This window comes from Macaca nemestrina, chromosome 3 (assembly GCF_043159975.1).
Source record: "Macaca nemestrina isolate mMacNem1 chromosome 3, mMacNem.hap1, whole genome shotgun sequence".
Lineage (NCBI taxonomy): Eukaryota > Metazoa > Chordata > Mammalia > Primates > Cercopithecidae > Macaca > Macaca nemestrina.
This window is the reverse complement of record NC_092127.1, coordinates 114,803,016-114,829,444: the sequence shown is the minus strand read 5'-3', so window position 1 is coordinate 114,829,444 and position 26,429 is coordinate 114,803,016. Positions and strand designations below refer to the sequence as shown.

At 40.1% G+C, this 26,429-nt stretch overlaps 1 protein-coding gene and 1 pseudogene across 11 annotated transcripts in view; one reads left to right on the top strand and one right to left on the bottom strand.

Annotated features, from left to right (window-relative positions):
• Positions 1-26,429, bottom strand: part of LOC105499583 (defective in cullin neddylation 1 domain containing 4) — an 82,516-nt gene that overhangs the window by 31,146 nt on the left and 24,941 nt on the right. For 10 of the 11 annotated variants that reach the window (XR_011621173.1, XR_011621172.1, XM_011772214.2 and 7 more), the window contains exons 2-5: positions 22,168-22,238; positions 21,969-22,008; positions 11,481-11,595; positions 8,383-8,474 (exon numbers count right to left, since the gene is read on the bottom strand). Coding sequence is in view for 9 of the 11 variants with exons in the window: in XM_011772214.2 (XP_011770516.1) it covers positions 8,383-8,474; positions 11,481-11,595; positions 21,969-22,008; positions 22,168-22,238 (318 nt within the window). In the remaining 2 variants the exon portion in view is untranslated. Of the gene's footprint in view, positions 1-8,382; positions 8,475-11,480; positions 11,596-21,968; positions 22,009-22,167; positions 22,239-22,393; positions 22,769-26,429 lie in introns of those variants that run through there. The other variant, XM_011772220.3, reaches the window with a different exon arrangement.
• On the top strand, positions 20,117-20,601 carry LOC112423224 (deoxyuridine 5'-triphosphate nucleotidohydrolase, mitochondrial-like; annotated as a pseudogene).

Genomic DNA, 26,429 nt, shown 5'->3' with positions numbered 1-26,429 from the left:
GCAGCCATTGGAATTTGGTTTCTTCTTTTCCTAGCTCTCCACTGAAATTCTTTTTGCCAAGGTCTCTGATAACCCCCTAAATGTCGAATCTAATAGACAAATTCGGTCTTTGTTTTAACTGACCATTGTGTGATATCTGAAAATCTGAAGCAGTTCTTTCTTCACAAAACTGTCTCTTCCCATGGCTTCTGGAAGCACCCTCTCTCATCTGGTTCTCCTTCCTCTCTTCTTTTGGCTTCTTTATGGGTTCTTCTGCTTCTCCCAGATGGTTAAATTTGATGTGCAAAGATTCATCCTTAAACCTCTTCTAGTGCTTGCTATATACATTATTCTCAGGAAATTTCAACCATACTCAAGGTCCCAGGTCCTACCCAAATGTCTTTCTAGACCACATTTTCCCCTTACTTTTGAACTACTTGCCACTTTATTCACTAGCTGCTCTACCTCCTGTTTAACTGCCATAACTACACTCTTCTTCTGCTTCACACCTACTCCTCCTGAATTTCACATTTTCAAACACTGCCTCACTAAAATGGAGCCCAATGTCTCTCCGTATCAGGCCTGCTTATCCTCTGGTATGCTGTCCCAGCTGGTGGCACACCCAGAAATAGAAACCTGGGAGTCATCTTGTATTCCTCCTTTCTCCCACACCCAATCAATTATCAAGTGTACTACCAATTTTACCTTCGAATTATTTCTTAATTGTGCCTCTCCTGCACCATGCTCTTTCAAAGCTTTATTCTTGACAACTACAGCAGTCTCCTCATGATTTCCTAATTCCAGAGTCTTTCCCCCTTGACCCATCCTGCAAACAGCCACTGAAGGGATCCACTTCAAACGCAATCCCATGCTGGCTTAAAATCCTTCAATGGCTCCCTAGAGCCTAAAGATAAAATCCAAAGCGTTTGGCTTATCACATAAGGTTCTCTATGATCTAGTGCCTTTCTTCCCTCCTCAGTCTTATATCTTTCTAACTGTAAAACAAGTTTCTCAGAAATAAATGAATCAATAAATATTGCCGGATGAGTAAAAATCAAGGTCCAGAAACACCTACTTAAATGTGGCTTCACTCTGCACCACCACCGAACACACACCCAGCATGGTATTACTCTTTGTGTCTCTGCCTATCTTCCTCTAGTCCCCTTCCTGTCCCCTCCTCTCCCTTCCCCCAACTCCCCTGGCTAACTTATTCAACCTTTAAGACTGAGAGCAAAGGGGCAGTCCTCTCAATCTCCCCACCTGCAGAGGCTGGGTCAGGCGGTCCTGTGACCCCTCGCAACGCTAGGAATGGTTCTCACACATTTAGCACACTGCATTCAAAGTCCCAGCTCATCTGTCTTTCCCTCTAAGCTCAAGAGCAGTTCTTTTATTCTTACAAGTTCAGCATACCATCTGGTATATAGTAGTTGGTCCAATAAAAACTGAATGAAGGAATAAATGAATGGCTGAATACCAGAATATATAGGAATCGCTCTACAATCCTCCCATACCCTCTAGATCTAGCAAGTCACCAAGTCCAGCAGAATCCACCATCTTAGAATGTATCCATTTCACCGTGTTAGCCAGGATGGTCTCCATCTCCTGACCTCGTGATCCGCCCGTCTCAGCCTCCCAAAGTGCTGGGATTACAGGCTTCAGCCACCGCGCCCGTCTCTACTAAAAAAATACAAAAAAACTAGCCGGGCGAGGTGGCGGGCGCCTGTAGTCCCAGCTACTCGGGAGGCTGAGGCAGGAGAATGGCGTGAACCCAGGAGGCGGAGCTTGCGGTGAGCCGAGATGGCGCCACTGCACTCCAGCCTGGGCGACAGAGCGAGACTCCGTCTCAAAAAAAAAAAAAATAAAATAAATAAAAGAATGTATCCATTTCATTACCATAACATTTACTAGACACATTCTGGAGCTATGCACTGCAGTAGCTGCCTAGGGTGCAAATGGTCCCTGCCCTCCATGAAGGGAGACAAGGCCCAGGAGTAACTTCAATACAAAGTAACAAGACTTTCACTAACACAAAGTATACGGTGACTGGCTGTTCTTAACAGAGGAACATTAAAGTCACAAGAAGCTCCTGCTGGGAAGTCTTATGTCATTTTTCTGCTTCAAATCCTTGGCTCTCCCTAAAGTTCAAACTCAGGCCCTTCCTCATAATCTGGCCAAAGCAAATACTTTTCTCTCCTTGCCATTATTTTCCTTTTAATCACAAATGTTCTACTTTGTTACACAATGTTTTGCTTCATATATTCAAATCTGTTACTTTTTCTGGGATTTTGTACCCTTTTATCCCCTTTTTATATAAATGTATAAACATAAATATAAAAATATAAATTTTTATATAAATATATATTTTGTATTCCTAGTTTTCTTATCAGAAGAAAACCAAGTAATATTTTAGTTTTGTACATTAATACATAAACATGATAAACAGTTTCATTTGAAAATAAAAAATAAAGATGTTCCAAAAGTGAAGTTATCCCCCTCTAACTCCTCCCTACTCTGCAGAGACAACTATTTATTAAAGAGCTTCTTTAACAACACTTCCCAAAATAAGCCATCTCATAGAATTGTATAGGCATGGAATGTATACATATTTATTTAGTGTTTTCTAAGTTTGCCCAGGCATTCTCTCTGGCCTTCCAAGTGTAAAGTAATTTAATCATTTCATCTGCAATGATCATTTCTGTCTCCTCCTTTCAAATATTTACACTCCTCCTTTCTCTTGTCTAACAGCAGTGGCTAGTAGCTTCCAAAACAATGGCAAATAAGAGTAGTGAGAGTGGACATTCTTATCTCATTCTTGACTCATATAGGACATTTAGCATTTTATCATACAATATATTGCCTGCTTTCTTTGGTTTGAGAGTGCATATAACCACATGTGCACATTCATGTATGTATTAGACACACGACACATCAATTCATTCACATGATAAAATATCCAAATAGAGAAGATACAGAGTAAAATAAACAGTTAAATAAGAAAGTTGCCTTCTCCCTTTCTTTACCAGATAGACATGTATCCTCCTGGACCTTTTTGCTATATATGGGCAAATATATACTAAAATGCAGTTTTCAAATTTGTACATAGGTTTGTGAGGTACCTGTAATTCTACACCTTGCCTTTTTCACTGACTGTGTCTGGTAATCTTCCTGTGACAGGACCCATATATCTACTTCATTCTTCTTAGCTAATATTAATACATTTTATGTTATCCCATTGTAAGTGTATATGTGTGTATTTATTTATATGAATCAAAGTTCTTTTCATCATTCTACTACTGTAAAGTATTTAGGCTGTGAGATTAAAGAATAATTATTCTGATAAGGAAATATTAATCTATTCCTATTTTGTGTTGTTTCTAGCAATAGATACTTTTTGGTATCTACTGATATGGCTTATTGAGAAGTAGTTGCATAGAGAGCTGGGGGCAAGTTACTTTGTAATTCTTTTAAAAATCTCTTTGGTTTCTATTCTTCCTGATTTAAAAAAGCTCTTTCTGTACAACTTAATTTTTTTTTTTTTTTTTGAGACGGAGTCTGGCTCGGTCACCAAGGCTGGAGGGCAGTGGCGCAATCTCGGCTCACTGCAAGCTCTGCCTCCTGGGTTCATGCCATTCTCCTGCCTCAGCCTCCCGAGTAGCTGGGACTACAGGCGCTCACCACCACGTCCGGCTAATTTTTTGTATTTTTTAGTAGTAGAGACAGGGTTTCACCGTATTAGCCAGAATGGTCTCGATCTCCTGACCTCGTGATCCGGCCACCTTGGCTTCCCAAAGTGCTGGGATTACAGGTGTGAGCCACCGTGCCCAGCCTGTGCAACTTATTCTTGAGCCTAGCAAGCCGCCTGCATTTGCCATGCCTCTGCACAGGGCTTGGGTGTTACCCGGCTTCCCCTCCCCCTCGTGCATCCTCCAACTTGGCTGCCGCCGTCTCTTTCTGTCAATGTTCACTATAAAGATAATGTTTCTCACTTTATTTGCCTGTTTGCCACATGGGAAAATGAACTCTGAGCAGAGTGCTTCTGCTGACTGCACCCCAGACCTCAACAAAAGTCTGCTGAGGTATACTTTGCAGGGGTTATGTAAGTTATTCATGCTTTTTCTTTTTTCCCAATTTTATACAGTGTTGTTGTACTACTTATATATACACATGTCTGTGTTTTAGAAGAGCAAGATTTTAGAGTATAATTTGCAATGGCATGACTGTCAAAAGTAATATCTTATCCAAAATAGTTAAAATACAGTTTGCCAATCAACATTATTTAAATGCTACCAATAACCCTGCCATCTTAACACTTTTTTCAAGAGATGGGGTCTCACTATATTGCCCAGGCTGGTCACAAACTCCTTAGCTCAAATGATCCTCCTACCTCAGCCTCCCAAAGTGTTGGAATTACAGGCGTGACCAACTGCGCCCAGCCCTAACACCTTTCTTCTCATCTTTCCCATGCACACATTTAAATCTAGTTGTAATCACATGATTTGTTGGGATTCTAGTTGCATTTTACACTAAATTTACCTGTAGAATTAAGGTAATTACCTCTGTCAAGCAAGCTAACAAATATGCCACTGGCTAACACAAAGTAGGTTAGAAGTGAAGTTTGAGTTTTTTTTTTAACTTATATCTAAAATAATAAGCTATAAAATGCCCTAGGTGACAAGATACTGGAGGTACATCTGGTAAGGCGGATATATTGACAATAATCCAGAAAGAAGTGGTCCTTCCACTTTCCCTGCCATCTTAAGCAGGGGCCCCTAACTAAAGGTATTTGACCTTTTCATGATGGCCCCATAATTACAGCATGCCACATCACGGAGGCAAATGGGGCCCACATGGTCTCTAGGGTAGTTTTTAACATCTCTTCCTTCGCTATCAGACCAGTTTATTATTTGTTACAACTGTCCATGACTGACTTTATTTCTGGTAAACCAAACAATTCTGCTATAGAACTTAATCCAAAATAGACTAAGGGCCTACAGTCAGAACTTGTAGAACTATTATGACCTATGTATGTGAGCTTTGGTATAACTGTAAAACCAATGTTGGCACCTGTGTATTTGGTTTAATTCATTATTCTTAGATACATTTCAAAAAGTGGAAGTTATTAGATAAATGATGTAAACTGGTTGCCTTCATTCTTTTTTTTTTTTTTTGAGACAGAGTCTCGTTCTGTTGCCCAGGCTGGAGTGCAGTGATGCAATTTTGGCTCACTGCAACCTCTGCCTCCTGGGTTCAAGTGATTTTCCTGCCTCAGCTTCCCGAATAGCTGGCACCTCAGGCGCATGCCACCATGCCCGGCTAATTTTTTGTAATTTTAGCAGAGACGGGATTTCGCCATGTTAGCCAGGATAGTCTCAATCTCCTGACCTCATGATCCACCCGCCTTGACCTCCCAGTGTTAGGATTACAGGCGTGAGCCACCATGCCCGGCCTGGTTGTCTTCGCTCTAATGAAACAAAATGGGAGTCCAGGTTCAGATCAAGGTCTAAAAAAACACTTCCCCTGAACCTCCCAGCTAATCCTTTCTAAAGTCACAGAGAGCTAAAGTACCAAAGTGCAAAAGGGAGTAAACCTACAATCAGAGAACAGGAGGAAAAGCCCCCAGCGAAGGACGGTTTATTTATTACATTTCTGGAGATCAGAAATTGAGCTGGTGGAGATTTTAGAAAGTGAGAAGCTGCATTCTAGAATATGCAGTGGACGACTGGGGTTAACTGGCCAGACATAAGCTTGGAGGAGCTGGGCTCAGGCCTCAGGAGCCATGTAAAGCAGAGGGCAAGGTACAAAGTGGAACTGAGAATGCTGGAAAGAGCTGAAGGTCCATCCATGTGAAATAATCACACACCAGGACCCTGCTGCCCCTCCACTCCAGTGTCCTCCAGATTAAAAGGCAAGGAGTCAGCATTTATCCTCAGCCCAAACCAGCCTGCTCTCTTCTACGGAAAATGAACATGGCTCAAGTTCACTTATAAGCCCTCTTTGTGCTGGTATCTAGGGGGCCTGTGGTCTCACAGCCTGCTCCCACAGACTCATCCTACAGCACAACCTGTTAGTCACACTGGTTCTTCTCCCGATTCATTTTTCTTGACTAATACTGACCTACAGTTTCAGTTCATGTGGTTGAGAATACACAAAATGAAAACATATGTCAATGGGGCTTTCAGTTATTCCCAATGCCAGATTTTCCCCATGGACAAGCTATAGCAAAAGGGGGAAAAAGAAAGGGATGGCTAAGGGATGAGTTAAAATGAACGACTTAGCAGGGATTTCAAGGAACCTAAATAATGTAGCTTAATCTTTATGTCCAAAATGTCACCTTTCTGCAGTCAGAGAAAGACAAACAAGAAGAAAATCATCCCTTGCTATTTTCTTAGCTTCTATTATGAAAAAATCTGTTTGCTTATAAAGGAAGGTACACCAAAAGATCAGAATAACTATGCTATGGTGATGGGATTAAGTGTACTTTTTCTTTGTTTAAAATTTCCTTCTTATGAAACATTTTCATAACAATAAATGTGAATCAATATAAGAAAGCAAGAGATCTTCATAATCAATGTGATAAGAATATGAGAATGCTCTTCATTCATTCAGAACCTATTTACAGAATACCTGGCAAAGTGTCAAATTACTTTTGGTTTTTGGAGACAAAGTCTTGCTCTGTCACCCAGGTTGGAGTGCAGTGGTACAATCTCGGCTCACTGCAACCTCTGCCTCCCAGGTTCACGTGATTCTCCTGCCTCAGCCTCCTGAGTAGCAGGGATTACAGGTGCATGTCATCACGCCCAACAAGTTTTTTTGTATTTTAGTAGAGACGGGGTTTCACCGTGTTGCCCAGGCTGGTCTTGAACTCCTGAACTCAGGCAATCCTTTTGCCTTCGCCTCCCAAAGTGCTGGGATTTCAGACATGAGCCACCGCACCCAGCTGTCAATCACTTTTACTAGAAATTCTAAAGGTTTCCAAGAGATTCGGGTTCAATGAATCAAACAAATTCATGTTTAATTTGTCTGTAAACATGAAAACAGACAAATGCTAAAACCATCTATGTGTTTGCACTAGTGTCCATGCCTCGCGAACAAAATCCAGATCAAAGTTGTTAAAGGAATGACGGAGAATTCATTAGAAAGATGTTGGGGTAGCTCACAAAAGTCCAAAGAAGAACTACAGGAATCGGAACTGTAGCCTCTCAAGTCCTCCACCAGAAGAGAAAGACATGCTCCTCCCAGCTTCAGTCTGAAAACCCCTGGGAAGATTTGTCTGACTGTCCTGGCCTGGGTTATGTGCCAGTCACCTAGACCAATCTCTGCGGACAACAGGGGCAAGGCTCTTATCACAAAAAGGGTTGGGTGGGAAGAGGAGAAAAATAGCCAGATCAGGCTACAGGGGGAATTCCTCATTTTGATACCAATAAAAGGGAACCAAAAAAAGTTATAAACACTATCCTGTGAAGTGCAGAAAAGGCTACTAAGTTAATTAAGGGTTTAAAAGATGTATAGAGCATGTCAGATAGAAAAGTGGAGAAAATCACTTCAGGCAAAAGCACAGGGAGTTCACTGTCTTTTATCCTGCAGATAGCAAGGATTTTTTTGGCCAGGAGATAGGGTTGGGGTTGAAGGGGAGCAGTTGGGGTTGTTAAGGAATGCATGTATGATCTGCTCAGCTTAGTTTTAAAAAAATAAGACAACAGTGGCACATGGCAGGCTGTCTGGAGAAGAGATTGATGACAGGAAAATTGGTCTGAAGGTTGCTGGAATAGCCAGTTGGTAAGTTATAAAAGAACCTGAAGTAAGGTGAAAAAGAAGAAAGGTGAAAGAGTCTTCAGCTTGAGCTTGTTTGAAAATTTTTTCTTTTTCTTTTTTACACCACACAAAGCCACAATAACAAATAAGCCCCAGGTTGCAACATTATATTACCCAACCAATTATAGTAAGTTGTAAAAAGAAAGACTAAATTTAAGACATTTTAAGTGACAAAACAAATGTTTTCTGCCAAATGATCTTTCCAAATAGAAACACTTAATATAAAGAAATTTCACTGCTCTAGGGGTTCAAAGCAGCAAAGCTTATTTTAACACAGGTGCTTTGACCAATAATCACCCATTATCAGCATTCTAAATAGTTTTCCTAGCAATCTAAAGTACTTCTCCCAAGTCATTTCATGTTTTCAGTTCTTTTCTAGTGTTCTGAATTATTTGGCTTAGCTGCTGGCTATAAAAATAGGCCATCTGGTGATTTGTTAAAGCTATGTCCCTCTCTCCCTCTAACAGGGACACACACACACACATACACACACAAATTTGAAATGTACACATTTTTAAATTCTTTAATTACTTCTAAGGTACTCCTTATTGTCATAAGGATCAGTCTTAGATGATACAAATGATTACCTACCTGCATATTCATAGAACCATTCTAAGCACCTTTTACTTGAAAAGGCTTCTTCTTCAGTCTTTATTCTAGTTGAATCATATTTTCTATACATGCTAGAAATTGAAAAAGCAGTTTTAAGTTATTTAAAGATACTGAGTTCTTTTAAGTAGCAGATAATTTATATTCTTTTACCCAAACCAGACATCTATTCAGTCAGTATTTTAAGTATACTTTAAACATTTTATTTCCTGCATTTGCAGGCTTCAGCTTTTAACTACAGTGTTTAAACACATTCACTCCTAATATAGAAGTGGTAAGCACTTAATGTCAGTTTTTCTCTGATTAAGAAATAATCAGTAAGAACTGAGCAGAACAGGTATTTGATATACTCCCTTCTACCTCACCAGCCAGAACTAACTACAAAATAATGGTGAGATACGGCAAGAAATGTCTAAGGTGTTTTCCGCAATTAATAAGCCTACAACTCATGTCTGACTTCTGTGTCTTACAAGTTAGGCTGGGCACAGAACACAGTCTAAGGAAGAATCTCTCAATATTAGACAACTCAAGAGAACACTAAGCAAATAAAAAGAAACATCAAATCATGTCCAAGCTTCCAGGAAAAAAATAAACTTTGATGTAAGGCTGACAAAGACAACGTCCCTTAGGTGGTTTCTTGATTAGTATAACCTTAGAAACCTCAGGAGACAGAAGAATAGAGAATCCAGCTTCTGCCTTTTTCTTCAGATTCTAGCCTTGTGGACAGCCCAGCATAAACTGGAGAACTGAATCAGGAAGCACAGCAGCCTCCTGTTGCAAGTGTGACCTTCCACAAAAATGACATACTCATAATAACCAGGGGCTGAGGAAGGTAGGAAGGTGATACTCCCTACATGGAGAGGGAAAAGGAGGCAATAGCTTTAAAATGATGATCTGGATATAAAAATTGTAAGTATATACATTTTTGTATCCCTTATTTATAAATTACCTAGTTGTGTATATAAGCATTTATAAATACAGTTTTTATTTATACAGTATGTAAGAATATGAAAATAATATTCGTTAATTCCCCAGTCTATGCAGGGGACTGGTTCCAGGACCCCCACCTATACCCAAATCTGCACATACTCAAGTCCCCCAGTCAGCCCTGCAAGACCTGTGTATACCAAAAGTTAGTGCTCCATACAGGTGGGGTTTCACATCCCTCAATGGTATATTTTCTATCTCTGTTCGGCTGAAAAAAATCCACATAAGTAGACCCGTGCAGTTTAAACTTGTATTGTGCAACAGTCAACTGTATAATTCTTTTTCATTGAACACTGATTCATGATCTAGACACTCACCTGATTATCAGTATATACTTCTGATTAGTTTCTGGGTTTTAACACCAAAAAAAGAACATAGTTATAATAAGGTGTTAAGTTACTGAAACTGCAAACCAGCAGTTCTGTATTTCTTCTATAAAAGGTAGCCATACCACCTGGAAACAAAAGTGGATACCGGCCAAGTGTTCAAATAGGTATGTTCTAATTCTGGGCCCAGGCATTCTTATTTCAGCTTGAAGCCTGTAACTGGTCAATAACTTGGAGACACTATATTAATTATTGAAAAATACATAAAAAAGAACCAAGAGTATACAATGGAATATCATTCAGCAAATAAAAGGAATGAAATACTGATATATGCTATTTCAAGCAAGAATCTCAAAAACATCCTGCTTAGTGAAAGAAGCGAGACACAAAGACCATATCCATAAAAAGGAAATCTGTCGAGACAAAGTAAATTAGTGGTTGTCTAGGGCTGGGAGTGACTGAATGGGGATTAGGGATCTTACTGGGATAATGGAAATGTTCTATAACTGGTTTGTAGTGATGGTGTGCACAACTCAGTTAACTTAATAAAAATCACTAAACTGTGCACTTAAAATGGATGAACTTTATGGTATGTAAATAAAGTTGTTTATAAAAATAAAGTTGTTTATAAAAGAAAGGGCAAGAATGAAATTCAGAAACTGCAACTATACTGCCAGTTTCAAATCTGGCTTTATCATACTATATTTTATTAGACTATGGTGAGAAAATACTAAGTGCTATAAAGTCACAAAATGTTGTGTGATTGTCAGAATTTAACAATTCTGACAGTAACATCCATACCACCAAAAAAGTATCAAAGTAGCCTGCCTTTGTAAAGTTGAAAAATCACTGGCCTAAAGATTGCTGGTGATTATTTTCTAAATCACTACTAGCTTCTTTTAGATAATATTTTCTATTCATTTGAGATATAAACAGTGACATTATTTTTACATTTTCAGAGTCTTTCTTATTCCTCTGAGTTGTAGTATACAAAGAATCACAGCTCGAAAGAAACAGAAAAATCCCACTTAAATTCCCTGGATTAACAGATGTGGAAATTCAGGTCCATTAGTGATGTGACCCACAAAGCCAGAATGGGGAAAGATGGAGAAAGGCAGAAAAGACTAGACAATGATGTTCCTTCATTGTTTCTAAAACAAGGAAGAAAAAACTACTTACTAGACTCAGGGTGAAACAATAAAGATGTTTGAAATAAATGAATCTAACATGCCCTTGGAGTTATCAAAATTAGCAAGTTCACTTATCTGAAAGAGAAGCAATTTAAAGAGTCTTGTTTTTCACAGTTCTATCAAATTCTCATCCATGTGAGAATAAACCTCAGCTTGGCTGATATTCTGGGCAGGCACAGACCATTAAGTACAGGCAGATCTCTCCAGCTCTGTGGTTGAAGTGAATGAGTGAGACCCGCTTAAAGAACAAGAGACCAATTCTGTGGTCCTCAGCAGGTACAGACAGTAAGGCTTTAAAAGGAAAGAAATCAACTCTGCACCAGTTTTGGGCAATCAATGGATTAAGATAAAACTTTAACGTCTAAGAATTCAAATTACCGAATTTGTTTTTTTGTTTTTAAACTAAAACACAAAATAAATGTGATCAAATAATTACATTTTGAAAAATTGACTGGCAAAGCCAAAACAATATTCCACTTGACATTTGCACACTTAGAAGACCCATACTAAATTAGGTAGAAATGTGCATCTTCGACATATGTATCACTGATTCTGATCTACTGTCTCTACATCATACCTATCATGTCTACTTTTCTTGGCAGATAAATCATCTCCAGAGGCAGGTCTTCTCTTTTTCCTTGGTGGCATCACTTTATTAAAGCAGTCTGAAGAACTGCAAGACCGCAGACTTCCTACAAAACAAATTCGAAGAGCACAAAATTAAGGTATGCTACATCCTAACTTCATACTTCCAAAGAACAGTATTGCTAAATTAAACACTTCCACAGCTTGTATTGTAAAGAATTTAGATGTTAAAGAAAAGATGGGCTTTCAGTTCCTTTTTGAAAAAAATGTTATGGTCAAGAAATAAACCTAGTGATGACACAAATAAGTTAATACGTCCACCAACCCAAATCACACTAGAAATAGAAGTTATTATAATTTCAATTTACTCTCCAAAAATACTAATCTAAGTCATTTAACCTTTCTGTTTCCCCTATGTCAATGTTCTCTCAAAACGAACTACAGAGGTAACAGGTCAGCTCAACGAGTAACCCTGACTCTAAAATACATGTAGGCACAACAGTGCCAGTACTCTTAACCTTCAAGAGATACCTGATTTAAAAAAAAACAGGATCTGGGATTTTTTAAGCAGAAGTCTGACATGACCTTCAGCAAAATGTCCACAACAATTTTGTTTATTTCTGCCACTTGAAGATTTTGCCATGTTCAGTCAGGGTTTTCAGTAAGGAAACATAACTTGCATTTGGTAATTGTCTGATATTAAAATGTAATAACAGATAATAATAGCCACTGAACACTTATGGAGGTGGAGGGGGGTTAAGTAAATGGCAAAGCTCTTGCTTCAGACCGTCTTAAATTATAAATTACAAGACAACTATAAGATGATTAAAATACCCCATCTTGGTACAAGTGCCCTCAAATATATTATGTCATTTGGTTTCTACAATAATCATGAATGACAGGCAGGGCAAAGATAATTATTTCTACATAACAGACAGGGAAAACTAAGTTTTCCTGTCTTAGGCATTCGAGTGACCTCCTGAGGTCTCAGGAGTGAAAAGTGGTGAATTCTGAATCCCATGCCTTTCTTCCTTGCACAAGCCCTTGGCTAAAGACCCACAGCTCTCAGGGAGTGATGAGGACAGGAGACCGTGAAGGGTGCTGGGGACTGAATGATCTGCAGTCAATGAGTGAGTTTCAGTTCTTTACCTATGGGGTTCTATCAGTCACTAACCTACCTGGGGTCTCTCATTCACCATTTGAAGAATAAGAATTGTTATATAGCTACCTCTCAGGATTTTTATGAAGGAAAAAAATATCCATTCAATAAGTGTTTAGGCACCAAGTGCTGTGTTCAGGTGTTGCTGAAATAAAGACATTGGTTCCGAGCAGCACCGTGGAAGGAGGCATGCGCACTGACCTTATGGCGGCCTTCAGCATTCACTGAACTCTCAGGACATGATTCACCAGCATGTAACATATTTTAACAAACCGGGAAATCAACGCAGAGATAGATTAAGTGACAGCTGGAAAGCAGCACGTAAAGCCAAGGTATGAACCCAAGCAGCCCAGCAGCAAAGCCCAAGCTCTCAGCCACCATTTGCTGCCACTTCTATGAGGCCATAAAAGCGGAAACCGGGAAGCAGAGAACTAAGGACAGAGCCCTGGGAAAAGAAGGTAAAACCTAGGCAGGGAGGAAATCCAGGAGAGTGTCATGTCCTGGAAGCCAAAGGAGGAGAGCATGCTTTGAGAAGGGAGTGTCCAATTGTAGCACAGAGGTCAACTCAACTAAGGAGTGAAGGCACACATGAGATTTAGCAATCAAGTACAGTGTCCATGGATCGGTGGGAGTGCAGGCCAGATTGCAACGGGCTGTGGAGAGAAGTGAGGTGAGGAAGTGGACACAGTGAATGTGAACAGCTCTTTCCAGATACCTGCTCTGAAGGCAGAGAGAGCTGTCAACAGCCAACAGTCACAACCCTGCTAAGAGCAATGATCAGAGCTGAAACCCAAATCCCAGTTCATATCTGGGTTTCTATCACTGTGCTAAGTTCCTGGGGTGACATGCTTCAGCAACATAACAGTCCAAAGCACCTTTTCCATTATAAATTGTGACTCTGGCCCAGATGAGGGTCCTTCCCAGACCCCAGTCTTGGACAGTGCCCAGGCTCAAGGATCCTGCCTGCTCCTTCAGCACACCACCAGTTCAGGTCTAAACAGATGACCCTCAGTCAACATTCCTGGGGACCCAACCAGGCTCTTTCCTTCCAAGGAGAGGAGTAGAGGGCTCTTCAGAGACACTAGGCACCCCCATATCTCTCTTCCCACACCTGCAATGAGAACTGGAAAAGAAAGAATCAGGGAGAGTGCTGCCTACCACCCCACACACCCCATTCATCTTCCCTGTAAAATGTTGCCCCGTTCACAAACACCACTAAAGCATACTAAAAGGTCCAAAGAATTGCAGTGATCCAAGCTTCTGCAGATTGCCAACATACAAAAACAAAGATTTATTCATATCTATTAATGCCCTAGGGCAGGGCTTTCAGAATGAAAAACATGCCCTGCTCAGCTGTAAAGCGTGTTATATTGCCCAGAAATGAAGAGTCTGTCCTGATCCTCAAGGCTGGCGTCTCCCTCCTTAGTGGTATATGTGGGAATAAATGACATTTTCTTCCAATAGCAAAATCATGGTTTGGTTCTTAGCTTCTGGTCTAGCAGTAACCCCTCCCCTTCCACATGTGCAGAACACAGAAGAAAATGCATTTGTCTCCTCAATCCATAAGAAGAGAAACACTGTTTAAAATAATGTCTACACCAATATTCACCAATAAAAGTTCATTCATTAGCTCCTCTACCACCTGCTTCTTCCTAGACACACACTGGTACAACATTTGGTTTCCACTGAATCCTACTTGTCAAGATTAGCATGTTTTTGGTAAATACACAAACATCATAACTAACATTTTCAGCTTTCTCTTATGTTTCTTTCTTATTGATAAATGCTTTCTATTAAAAGTTTCACAAATACTTTTTTCTTGTATCTGTGGAAAACTTACTCATCTTTGAGACCCAAATCATCCCAGATTAGCAAGTGATCTGTCATTTATTAAATTTTTTATCTCCTAAGAGGCATGACTTTTTTTTGTGTGTGTGTAAATCTCTCCACTCTAATCATCAGCATAAGCAAGTGACAGTTAAGGGGTCATTTTTTCACAAAGAAACTGTGTCTATCCACCTGCCCCAACAGTCATCTAAGTTCAGGCACTGACTCGCTGACTCTCACACAGCTGGCTGACAAGGAAGATGAAGCAAACTCAGACCCAGGAAAGGGAAGGGAATTGACTGAGGACCACACAGCACAGCTGGTCAAGGTGGAGTCTCCCTGGAACCCATTCAGGCTACAAAAAAAGCAACTTTTTAATGCTTGGGAAAACAACTTTACTTAAAAGAGTAATTTGCCAAAGTGAACTAAATCAACAAAATACACAGAAAACACCCAATTCAAGTCTGTTTGCCTCAAACCTGCTCCCCCAATAGTTGCAGGGATCCCAACTAAGCAAGAGCAACAACTAGGATTTCTCGAGTGTACGTAAAATGGCACATACTGCTTTATGGGGTCCTGCTTGGTTCATTTGTGCACACTCATCATCTAATACAGTATCTTATTACAGTAATAATAAGATACATCATTACTGAGTCATACGGTAGACTCTCAATAAATATTTGTTGAATAAATGCTCCTAAAACATATATAAATCAGATTCTGCTAAAGAAAAAAAAAAAAGTACATTTCCAGAGACTTAAAACACCTATGAGTAAATAAAACACCATCATTTCATATTTATTCCCCATGTGTCACTAAAACAGTTAACTTTAAATTTCTTACCAGATAGGATTTTTTAAAAGACATATTCAATGAATGTTTGCTTCTTAAAATAACTCTGTGATGTTTTTATGATAAAAATACTTAAATAGAAATAATTTCTACAAATTTATATTTATTTGTATCATTAAATTTAGACTTCACTGACTCAGAACTTGTATCTTTGCATTACTTGACTTCACAAGTTTATCTTTAAGCTACAAAAAATATACAAATAACATAAACAAGAATGTTATGGAATATTTATCTGCTTCAGAAAATGAGCTATTTTAACCATTTTAAAGTACCTACTTAGGTACAAACATCTGGCATTAGAGGTAGAAGCAAGACATTAAGGCTGATGTTTTAGTGAATCTGAAATCAATCCTCCTATCATTAGAAGCTCTTTCTTAATGTTTTGGTGTTTACATGACACTTAGGAAAGCAATCAAAATTGTGTGCAATTTTTGCCCAAAGATTACTGTTTAAGTTCAGGTTCATTTCTTTTGGGTTCAGTGTTTCAAGAGAACAAATTAAATATTTTTTAACGGACCCCATCTGATTTCAAATAAATCAGTCAACGAATATAGCTTTTCTTCCCACATTAACCAGAAATACTGCCAACATTTTTTTCAACAGGTCTATCCTAGTATTTATGACAGAAAGTCCATTTTAAAGGGCAACTTGAGTTCATCTGGTTCAGACTAAAGGCCTTTTATCATCTATCCAGCTTGCTATTTTCATAATAATTTAATTACATAGCACATTTTTCTTAACGAATAGTGCCTAAATATGTGATTCACTTCTTTTTTTTTTTTTTTTTTTTTGATCTTTCTGCTCCGTGGTACTCAAGTAAAAAAGAATACAAGAGGTCTACAAAATTAGAGAATATTTTTTACTTCTCCAAACTTAATACAAATAGATGTGCCAATACAAAAATCTCACTGTCTCATGTTTCATTTTAGTGAGCTGATTGTATCATAGCCTTGTTTCATTTACTAACATTTTACAGAGTTCATTCTGCCACTTTAGTACTTTTTATATAGCTATTTCACCTCACTTTTCATTGAACAATGTCACAAAGATAGTTATTTAAGTTGATAAATAGATTGCCTCTTAAGATCTTACCAGTAGCTAATATTTTTATTTCATTTTCTTGAACAGATCATTGAACTGCTAAAGACAAAAGAATTTTTTCCTCTCTCTAAATACTTCTGACATCTATCATCTTCATCCTTACTCATTTATTTATTTATTATTTTTTATTTTTTATTTGAGATGGAGTCTCTCTCTACAGCCTAGGCTGGCGTGCAGGGGCGTGAGCTCAGCTCACTGCAACCTCGGCCCCCCGGATCCGGGTTCAAGCAATTCTCCTGCCTCAGCCTCCCGAGTAGCTGAGATTACAGGCATGCACCACCATGTCCAGCTAATTTCTGTATTTTTAGTAGAGACGAGATTTCACCATGTTGACCAGGCTGGTCTTGAACTCCCGACCTCGTGATCCACCAGCCTCAGCCTCCCAAGGTGCTGGGATAACAGGCGTGAGCCACCGTACCCAGCCTGATTGGCTTTTTAAAATTCACTACTATTTTGTGTTCTTTCTCCAAGAGTAGCCACTAATTCATTCTGTCTTTTTCCTTTTGGTGGGATGAAGACTGGGACACACAAAAGAAAGGCGTGAGAGGAGGCAGAGCAGGAAGATACCCAACCTCTGTGACTTAGGTTTGGCTCTTCTGCACACAGTAGCATTGCCCAGACTACTGTTAGGTTGAGAGACTCAAAGAAGTACTACAATGACTCAGCTTTCTCAGATTTCTAAACATCATAGATTTTATGTTGCTCAGTTTTTAAAGTATACTCTGTTGGGTACAGGAATCACAAGCGATGCTATAACCAGATGGGAAATGTTAATGAAGTTGACTACTCCAAGAAATTACTAACACTAACTGACATTGACTGGGCACTTACAAGGTACCAGGCAATAAACCAGCACGTCATACTGATGGCGGCAGCAGCCGCCTGGAGCAATCACTGTCATGAGGTGGGCTGCAAAGGAGGAGGAGCAGCAGGTGCTGCACACTCCACGGAGCTGGGAACAGGCAGGAGCCCCACCCCGTTCTGAGCTGTGGGGGCAAGAGTCTCACCCTCCTGGCACAGCTGCAACCGCCCAACCATGGCTGCAGACCCAGGCATCCCTGCACTCTCAGGGACTGGGAAAGCTCCCTGCCCCCACAGCCTCAGAAGTGACTGCTTCTACTTCCTGGCATCTCCCCACTCCAGGTGCCTTGTCCAATATCAGAATAAAGTTGAGGCTGAGCCCAGGCACTGCTGTGACCTAACCACGTGTGCACATGCTTGGGGCAGCACTAACACACCAGCCCCCTGCCGCCTCAGCCCCCTTCAAACTTTGGGCACCAACAAGCATGAAGGGGAGGCTGGGGGGTGCTGAGAGCAGCTTGGTGCAGACCTGCAGGTGCCGCTTGGCACAAACAGCCTGAGTGCCATGGGCACCATGGATGGCAAGCTGATGGCAGCAGGAAGCAGACAAGTTTCTGGGCAGAAAGGGATGGGTCCCTGGTAAATCCCCACCTTCAAGCCTGGAATGGCCTGAAGCCTGGAGGCTGGGCTGCCAGTTCCAGGGACTAGAGTGAGAACTTATTGTGCTTTTTCCAGGCCAGCTCATGGCCACCCATGGACCAATCAGCATGTGCTTTCTCCCCTCTGAAGCCCATTAAAAACCTCAGACTCTGCCAGACTCGGGCAGAGGACAGGACAACCTGCCTGCAGATAGGAGCTACTCACTCCAGGTCTCCTCTCCGCTGAGGGCTGCATAGATGTCGGGATGACCTGCCTGCAGAAAGGAGCTACCCACTTTGGGTCTGCTGAGAACTGTTCTGCCACTCGATGAAGCTCCTCTATACCTTGCTAACCCTCTAGTTGTCTGCATACCTCATTCTTCCTGGATGTGGGACAGGAACTCAGGTTCCGCCAAATGGCAGGACTAAAAGAACTGTAACATGAACAGGGCTGAAACACACCCCTTGCCACTTGCCACATTGTGGGCGGTGAAGAGAGAAGAGCTGCAGCCCTTTGGGGAGCCCAGACCTAGGGGATCCTTGAGTCAGGGCTGTGACACCCTTTTTGGGGTTCTGTGGTTCCTAGAATCTCCAAGCTTCTGGGCGCCACCTTGTTCCCCTCGTCCAGGTGCAGGTGCCCACAGAGGAAGCCACATGCAGTACATCTGGTCCAGCTGCAGCCTCGCACAGAGCTGGCGCCTGTACTAGCGCCCGTGCTGGCACCTGGCGCTACTTGCTCCACTGCAGCAGCCAGTGTGCCTGGCTGTGTGCAGTGATTGGACCGGGTGCTCGCTCGCTCACACACTGCTCGCCACTCTGTGCCTAACTCGCACTTGGCAGGTGTGGGATCCAGGCCAGTAGTGCGAGCTGAGTGCAGCCTGCCTGGCCAAGTGGGTGGAAGGAGCCCAGCAGATACAGGCAATACTCAGGTAGAAGGTGCCACCAGCCACAGAATTTTCCGGCTGGTGAAGCAACACCCAAGAATCCCATGAAAAGTACTCCCAGTATTAGACATATCCACTGTAACCAAAGCAAAAGTGGAGGCATGAGTCCAAGTATACTTTCATTTAACTGAATTTCAACTGCCACACTTTGGGTTAAATATTTACATGCAAAATTACTATACTAACAATAATTATCTAATTTAAAAGTTCAAAAGTAACTATTAAAACTGGTCCAAAAGTTATATTCCTGCATTACTGGCGGTGGCTAAAAGTTAAACACATACGTGTACATAAATCAACAGAAGGAAGGAACATATTATAAAATATCCATTGATTGGAAAATTACACAGCCATTAAAAAAGAAAGCAGATACTTTATAAATGTGTTAATATGAAAAGATCTCGAAGGCATACCGAGTGAAAAAGCAGTAAATATAAATATACACTTGTATTTAAGGAAAAAAATACATCATCATCATCATAATTTGGTTAACAAACAGAAGAAACTTAAGTTACCTCTGGAAAGTCAAACGTGGACTACTAGTGGGGGATGGAAGCTAGGGGTGATAAACTGGGACAGAAATCTTCACTTTTTGTTTTATATTTTTTCAATACTTCTTTCAAAACCACAGGGACATACTGCTTTTAAAATTATTAAATAAATTGATTTTGACTGTCCTTGAGTTGATCTATATTTGCCAATACGGAAGGATCAGGTGAAGGGACCCTTAGTACCCCTGAACTCCTAGAACACTCCTAGCGCAGTCTCTGCCCCTCTGTCTCACTCCTTTCACCCGGAAGAAAGAGTACCTGATCTAAGTGCTGAGAGACTGAATGAGCAGAGAGCCTAACCCCTCGAACTTCCTTTCAGATCCGCCTGCCAGTGGAGCAAGCTGAAAGTCATAATGTAGGGTGTGAAGGGTCAGCAGGTGTGCTGGCTTGTGCTTATGTAGTTGTGACAGTGATTCAGGTGAAATGCTGAAAGTCCTGTGCATTCTTGCTGCACATCTAAGTTGTGTTTTCAAAAAACACTGTTACTTCAGTCTCCATCTTACACCTAATTTTCAATTGATTTTGAATCAATTTAGAGGAGAAGGTGGGGACAGTCCTAAATCTCAACAGCCCCCAAAATGCACCATTAAATGAAAAAGAAAAACACACTATAACATGTACAGTATGATATCATGGGATGCTCAATTAAAAACCACTACTATAAACATATATGCATGCATAAATATGTGAGAAAGGATCCTGCACCCTCTCATTCCCTCCGCTCTCTCCTTCGCTCACCTTCTTGTACTGCCATGCCCTTCTCTAAAGAGATACCTGCCATTTCCCCCGGCAAGCTCTCTGGCCTGTGGAGGAGGTCAGCATGCAGCTCTGTCTTGCCCAACTCTCCAAGCATACCACAGCCTGACCTGAAGGCCTGCACAGGCTGCAGGCTATGACCTGTACAGTGCCTATGATGATATAATACCACCTATGGAGAAAGTTCTTGCAAACAGACATTTAGATAGCTCCTCCTTCCACGTGTTGTGGAAGAGTAGCTCCAGACTGGCTTGGCTGCAAAACACTTTATAGATGTAGGAGGTGGTGTCATAGAGGAAGATTACAGAGGAAATGTTGGTGCTGTACTGTTTAATTTTGGCAAAGAAAAGTCTGAAGTCAAAAAAGGTGATTGAACTGCACGTCATCTGTGAACAAATTATTTACCCAGAAATAGAAGTTCAAAGCTTTGGATGATACTGAAAGAGGTTCAGAAGGTTTGGGTTCCACTGGAAAGAATTAAAACTTATGCTAAGAATAGAAAATAAGAAATCATACCTTTTTCTTAAAAAATAAAGAGTTTTTGCTTTGAAAAAAATGTCTGAAAGAACCAATGTTAAACCGTGCGCTGGCAGATAGTGATAGGATTAGGAGACATAAAAGATAACTGTCACTTTTCACTCTATTTACTTTTGTGCTATTCAAAATTCCCCAACAAGCAATGCTATGGCCTCAATGTTTTTGTCCCTCCAAAATTCACATGCTGAAATCTAATCCCCAGTCTCTTGGTATTAAGAGGTAGAGTTGGGAGGCAATTAGGTCAGGAAAGTAGAGCCCTCATAAATGGAATTAGTGGCCTTACAAAAGAGGTCTGAGGAAGGTGCTAAACTTCCAGCAAAATTATTAAAACACATTTTAAAGTGTTTGAAAATGGCCTGCCCCTTCGGCCATGTTAAGATGCAGTGAGCAAGAGGCACTATCAGTGAGGAACAGACCCTCCCCAGACACAGGATCTGCTGGTGCCTTCACCTTAAACTTCCCAGTCTCCAGAACCATGAACAATCAGGTTCTATTGTTTATAAACTACCCAGTTTAAGGGATTTTGTTACAGCAGCCCAGACTAAGACAAATTTCAATTCATCTATTACTATGGCCATTTTCAAACACTTTAAAATGTGTTTTAATAATTTTTGCTGGGAGTTTAGTAACTATAGATCAGATGTAAGTTTCTGAACTTATGATTACTAACAGTTGAGAGAAGTGGTTCTCAAATTGTGGTCTCCAGACCAGCTCCATCAGCACCACATAGGAGCAAACTCTGGGGCCCCACCCCAAGTCTACAGAACCAGAAACTCTGGGGTGGAACCTAACATCTGTACTTTAAACAAGGCCTCCCCGCAGGTGATTATAATGCCAGTTAAACTCTGAGAACCACAGACTTAGAGGACACCTTACACTAATCAAGCTTCAATTTTCCGATTCCTAAATCCTCAGTAACTATAAACACATACATACACACACATTAAATCATTTTTCAGCTCAATTTCTCAAATATTTGTGGAATACCTTCCAAACTGCATTACTGTAGCACCTTTTTAGTATAAATGAAAATACTGCAGTAGAGAAAAAATGGTATCTTGAAACAATTATTCAAGAGAATCTCGAGCCTCTTTAAAGGCATTAAAAAGTGCTTCTACAAGAGATTTCCTACTGGGAAGAAGCTATAACATGGCTGCCTTCATTACTCCCTGAAAAACAACCTCAGCCAAGGAACAACTTGTTAATGGAGTACATTATGACAATACAGCACATTCATAGCTAGTATTTCTCTTTCTTAATTTTACATTAAGAAGTTATTTAAAATTAAGTAGTGTTAGCATTTACAGATACCTGTTTGGTGATCGTCTTGGCCAATGTCTTCTGTTAGGTTCTGAAAGAAATATGTTCGTTATTACCAAGAAATCACACACCGTTAGCATTCTCATAAACTGATATCCTAGTATCTAGAATCTAAATTTTTATCAAATACTCTTACACAAAATGACTACTTCAAACAGTTGGTAATTTTGTCTTTAAAAGAATGACTTACCAGCTTATTAAGGGTGTGGTAGATCTTATGAATATTTGCCAGTGTTGAGAGATGAGAGTTCAGCTGAAAATCTTGAAAAGAAAAAGGAAAAATGTCAGCCTCATTTATTTCCAATATCATAAAAAAAAACAAACTCAGAAAATAAGCAAATGTTTTGATATAATTAAATACTATCTCAATTAACCTGACACTAAATTGTTTTAAAAACATGCAATTAGTGACCTACCTCCTAGAAATAGTCTGACAACAAAGTTAAATTCCCAACCAAATGTTAAAGTTCATGAAATTTTCATGTGAATTCTAAGGTAAAACAAAAAATACTTCAGTAGTTGTAAAATCCTGTCAGCAGTGAACTTGAACTTAATAGAAAGACATCAATGTTAGCATATTAAACAAATCATAAAAACAGATTAGTCTCAAATGAAATGTTCACTTTCCCCTCTCTTCTCTAGAAATACTGGTATAATTAAGTAAGCTCATGGCAAGAAAATGATAGAAAAGCATCTCAACATTAGTATTTCTTTTTTCTTTTTCTTTTTTTTTTTCGAGACAGGATCTCACTATGTTGCCCAGGCTGAAGTGCAGTGGCGCAAAAACAGCCTCAACCTCCCAGGCTCAAGTGATCTGCCTGAGCCTGCAGGGTAGCTGGGACTACTAGTGTGCACCATCATGCACGGCTAATTTTTCTTTTCTTTTTTTTCTTGTAGAGACAGGGTCTTTCTATGTTTCCCAGGCTGGTCTTGAACTCCTGGGTTCAGGTGATCCTCCCACCTCAGCCTCCCAAAATGTTGGGATTAAAGGTGTGGGCCACCACACGCATCCTCAACTTCAAGTAAAGTATGTTTGCATACATATTAGGCAACAAAAATGTAAGCTGAAAGTTTATTAATAATTTCATATGTAAGCACCATTGGAAGTATTTTCATAAAATATCAGGATTTACATTAGTTCCTTCTTTCCTATTAGTAAAGGTTAGTATGAAAATGACCATGTAAAGATATTGTAACTCTCCAAGTTATACCATTCTGATAAAAAGAAAGAAAGAAAAAAGCACCCTTTACTGAAACATTTTATTGAGGACACGTATCAGATCCAAAGAACAGACCCAAAGAGCAGGTGCTACATCAGGTGTCTGTGCTTGGGCTGGATCCTCTGGGCTGTTACTCTGAACCCTGAAAGCAAGCTGGCTTCCCTGTTCACAGTTAGAACGCTTTACTTTCTCTTCTAAAGCTTGTTGGGCATCCAGTTCTGAGTATGTCTGCAGGGCAGAGGGGTTGGCAGAAGCAGAGCCCCTAACATTCACATGCGGTGTCAGGAACAGCAGGCCATACCTGTATACATACACGTGCATGTGCACTGTTCACAGTCATAGCCATCTAGAATGGTCCCAAAAACCAGCGTTTTGTGCTGAGAGACAGCCAGAGCAGGGCCTCAAGCTCTAAATGGCCCTCCAATACAGATATGCATGAATTTCTTAGCATCCGAATAGCCTAGCCATGCTTAAGGTAAATGATGACATAATGTGGCTCAGAATCTGGATTTTTCATCTAAATACAACTGCACAGAGGTTTAGAAAAGTATGTGCATTGTATACTTATTTATTGACATTTATATTTACTAAACAAGAACGGGGTAGAAGCTAGAAGCAACAACCCTCTCACCAGCAAGAGGCATCTCAGGACCAGCAAGAGGTGCTGAGGAGCTTGAACATCCAACTCTTGCACCTCCACCTGATCTACTACCAAGCCATAGCCCCTTTTTTGTACTCTCTCAGATTAAATATAGGAAGACAAATGATACATTCCATTATCACCTTAATATATGAAGTTAAACTCTTGGGCTACCAAAAAGACAAAAAGCAAAAACAGAAAACTTTAGGCTCTGCATTCTGTTTTCACTGAGGACAAGGGAGGGGAGAGAAAAAGGGGCTTGCTAAAAGCTATTCCAGCAATGAGGTCTCTTCTAACTCTCCAGGCTATGCTTTTGTCATTTCACCACCCTGCTGTTAATTCAACTCCCAAAATTTCCATAAGAGAATCTAAATAAACCAAAACTGTTGTATGTTTCTCCCTCCTTTATATAAATATGGAAGAAGTAGACAAGACAAGAAACAAGTTATCCTCAATCTGGAATTCCAGGACTTTCGTGGGTTGGGCCCAACTCATACTCCAAATATCTTCACCACCCCACTCCACAAAACCCTTCCTTCCAACCCCACATTCTGCCCACTGCCCTTCCTACACATAACAGAATTCAAATGTGTGCCCACACATGCGCGCGCACACACACACACACAACCACTCTATTCCTGTCAAAAATCCACTTTGCTTCACAACCTGAGTCTGGAGTCTTAACAGCTGGTTCAAATCTCAGGTCTACCAGTTATTTAACCTAATTCCCAATTTTCTCATCTGTAAAATGAGGATAAAAAATTCTCCTTCATAACGTTGTTGTATGGTTGAAAATATTTATCAGACACCTATTACAACGCCTAGGTATATCAGGTACCCATTACAATACCTGGAACATAGTAAGTGCTCAATAAAAGACATCAATTCCCACTATATTTACTTATACCATTCTCCATACCACACAGCTGTCTAAAATAGTCTCTAACTTTTCCTCAGTCCAATTCTCGCCTCACATTAATGATCCCAAGGTCAGAGCTTCCTCTGTAATTGAGGCAGGTGGCCTGGTACATCTTTATAGCCTATGATGGTGATAGAGTTTGGATATATCTCCATCCAAGTCTTATGTTGAATTGTAATTCTCAATGCTGGAGGTGGGGCCTGGTGAGAGATGTTTGGATCATGCGGGCGGATCCCTCCTGGCTTAGTGCTGTCTTTGAGACAGTCAGTGAGTTCTCATGGGGTTCAGTCATTTAAAAGTGTGTGAGACCTCCTCTCACCCTCTCTCTCTCTCCTGCTTTCACCATGTGATGTGCCTGCTCCCCATTCACCTTCCTCCATGATTATAAGCCTCTCTAGAAGCCAAGCAGATGCCAGCACCATACTTCCTGTAAAGCCTGCAAAACTGTGAGTCAATTAAATCTCTTTTCTTTTATAAACTACCCAGTCTCAGGTATTTCTTTATAGTAATGCAAGAATGGCACTGCTACTCGTATACCAGCAACTGATGTTCATAATGTTGACTGCAGATAATCACAACACACAGGAACAAAAATACAGATATTATGTTTAAAATCAGGTTCCACACATGAAGTTTTACTTTACTAAAGGCAACAGGAGTAAACAGGTTCATTTCACAAATACATAATATATGTCAGCAATTCTCCATTTCTATATCCAATCCCTATTGCTACCACACCATCATCACTTCAACCAAAAAAACAAAAAGGAAAAGGAAAAAATGAAACCAGTAACATGGATAATTTTTCTTTCGTCTCATCAACATAAGGAAAAGTTAAGAAGACACAAATTCAGGAGGAAAAAAAGACAAAAATGGCATTAAAAGATAGATTCACAAAGGTTAACACACATTGGATTTACAGTTCATCTGTTCAATGCTCATGGCAAGTAATAGACCTTGAAATCTAAAGTAGATTTCACCTCCTTAAGGCATAGATGTTAAGGATAAAGATCAAATGCTTTACCGAGAATGTATTCTGGAAAGCACTAACTGATTCATAAAAATCTCCTGCTCATATTTCAATTCCAAAGGATAAATGCTAGGTTTTGACTGCCTTCCATGATCAAATGGCTCTCCAAAGTAAAGCAGTGCTGAGTCTGACTCTCCTGGGTGACATGGCAACTCTATAGTCTGTATTAAAAGCAGCAATCAGCTCTGCAAAGGCAGACAGAGCCTGTTTGATAAATAGCTTGCCTACGTTATCTTCTGGATTTTCTTAAAACTACCAACAACTGCAGATTGGGCATAAACTTGTCTAGGTTATCTGGTGGTTTTTTTTTTTTTTTTTGGCTTGTTTTAACTACCATTTGCTGTGACCTACACAAAAGAAAAAAAACGAATGCCACTGAGGGTGTCCAAGTCCATTCCCCCAAACTACTTTAGGTAAGAGAACTCCACAATATAGGCAGAGACATAAACATTAATAAAACAATTATTGATAAGTTCAGACAATGACTGTCAATTGAAAGAAACAAAAATTAACAGTCCTAATAGTTTACTCTCATAAGAGGGTTAGAAACAGAATTTAAATCGATAAAAAGCAAAAACTTCCCTTTATATCACAGTCACTTGTAAAATATAACTGGGACAAGATCTCAATTATAATGGCAACA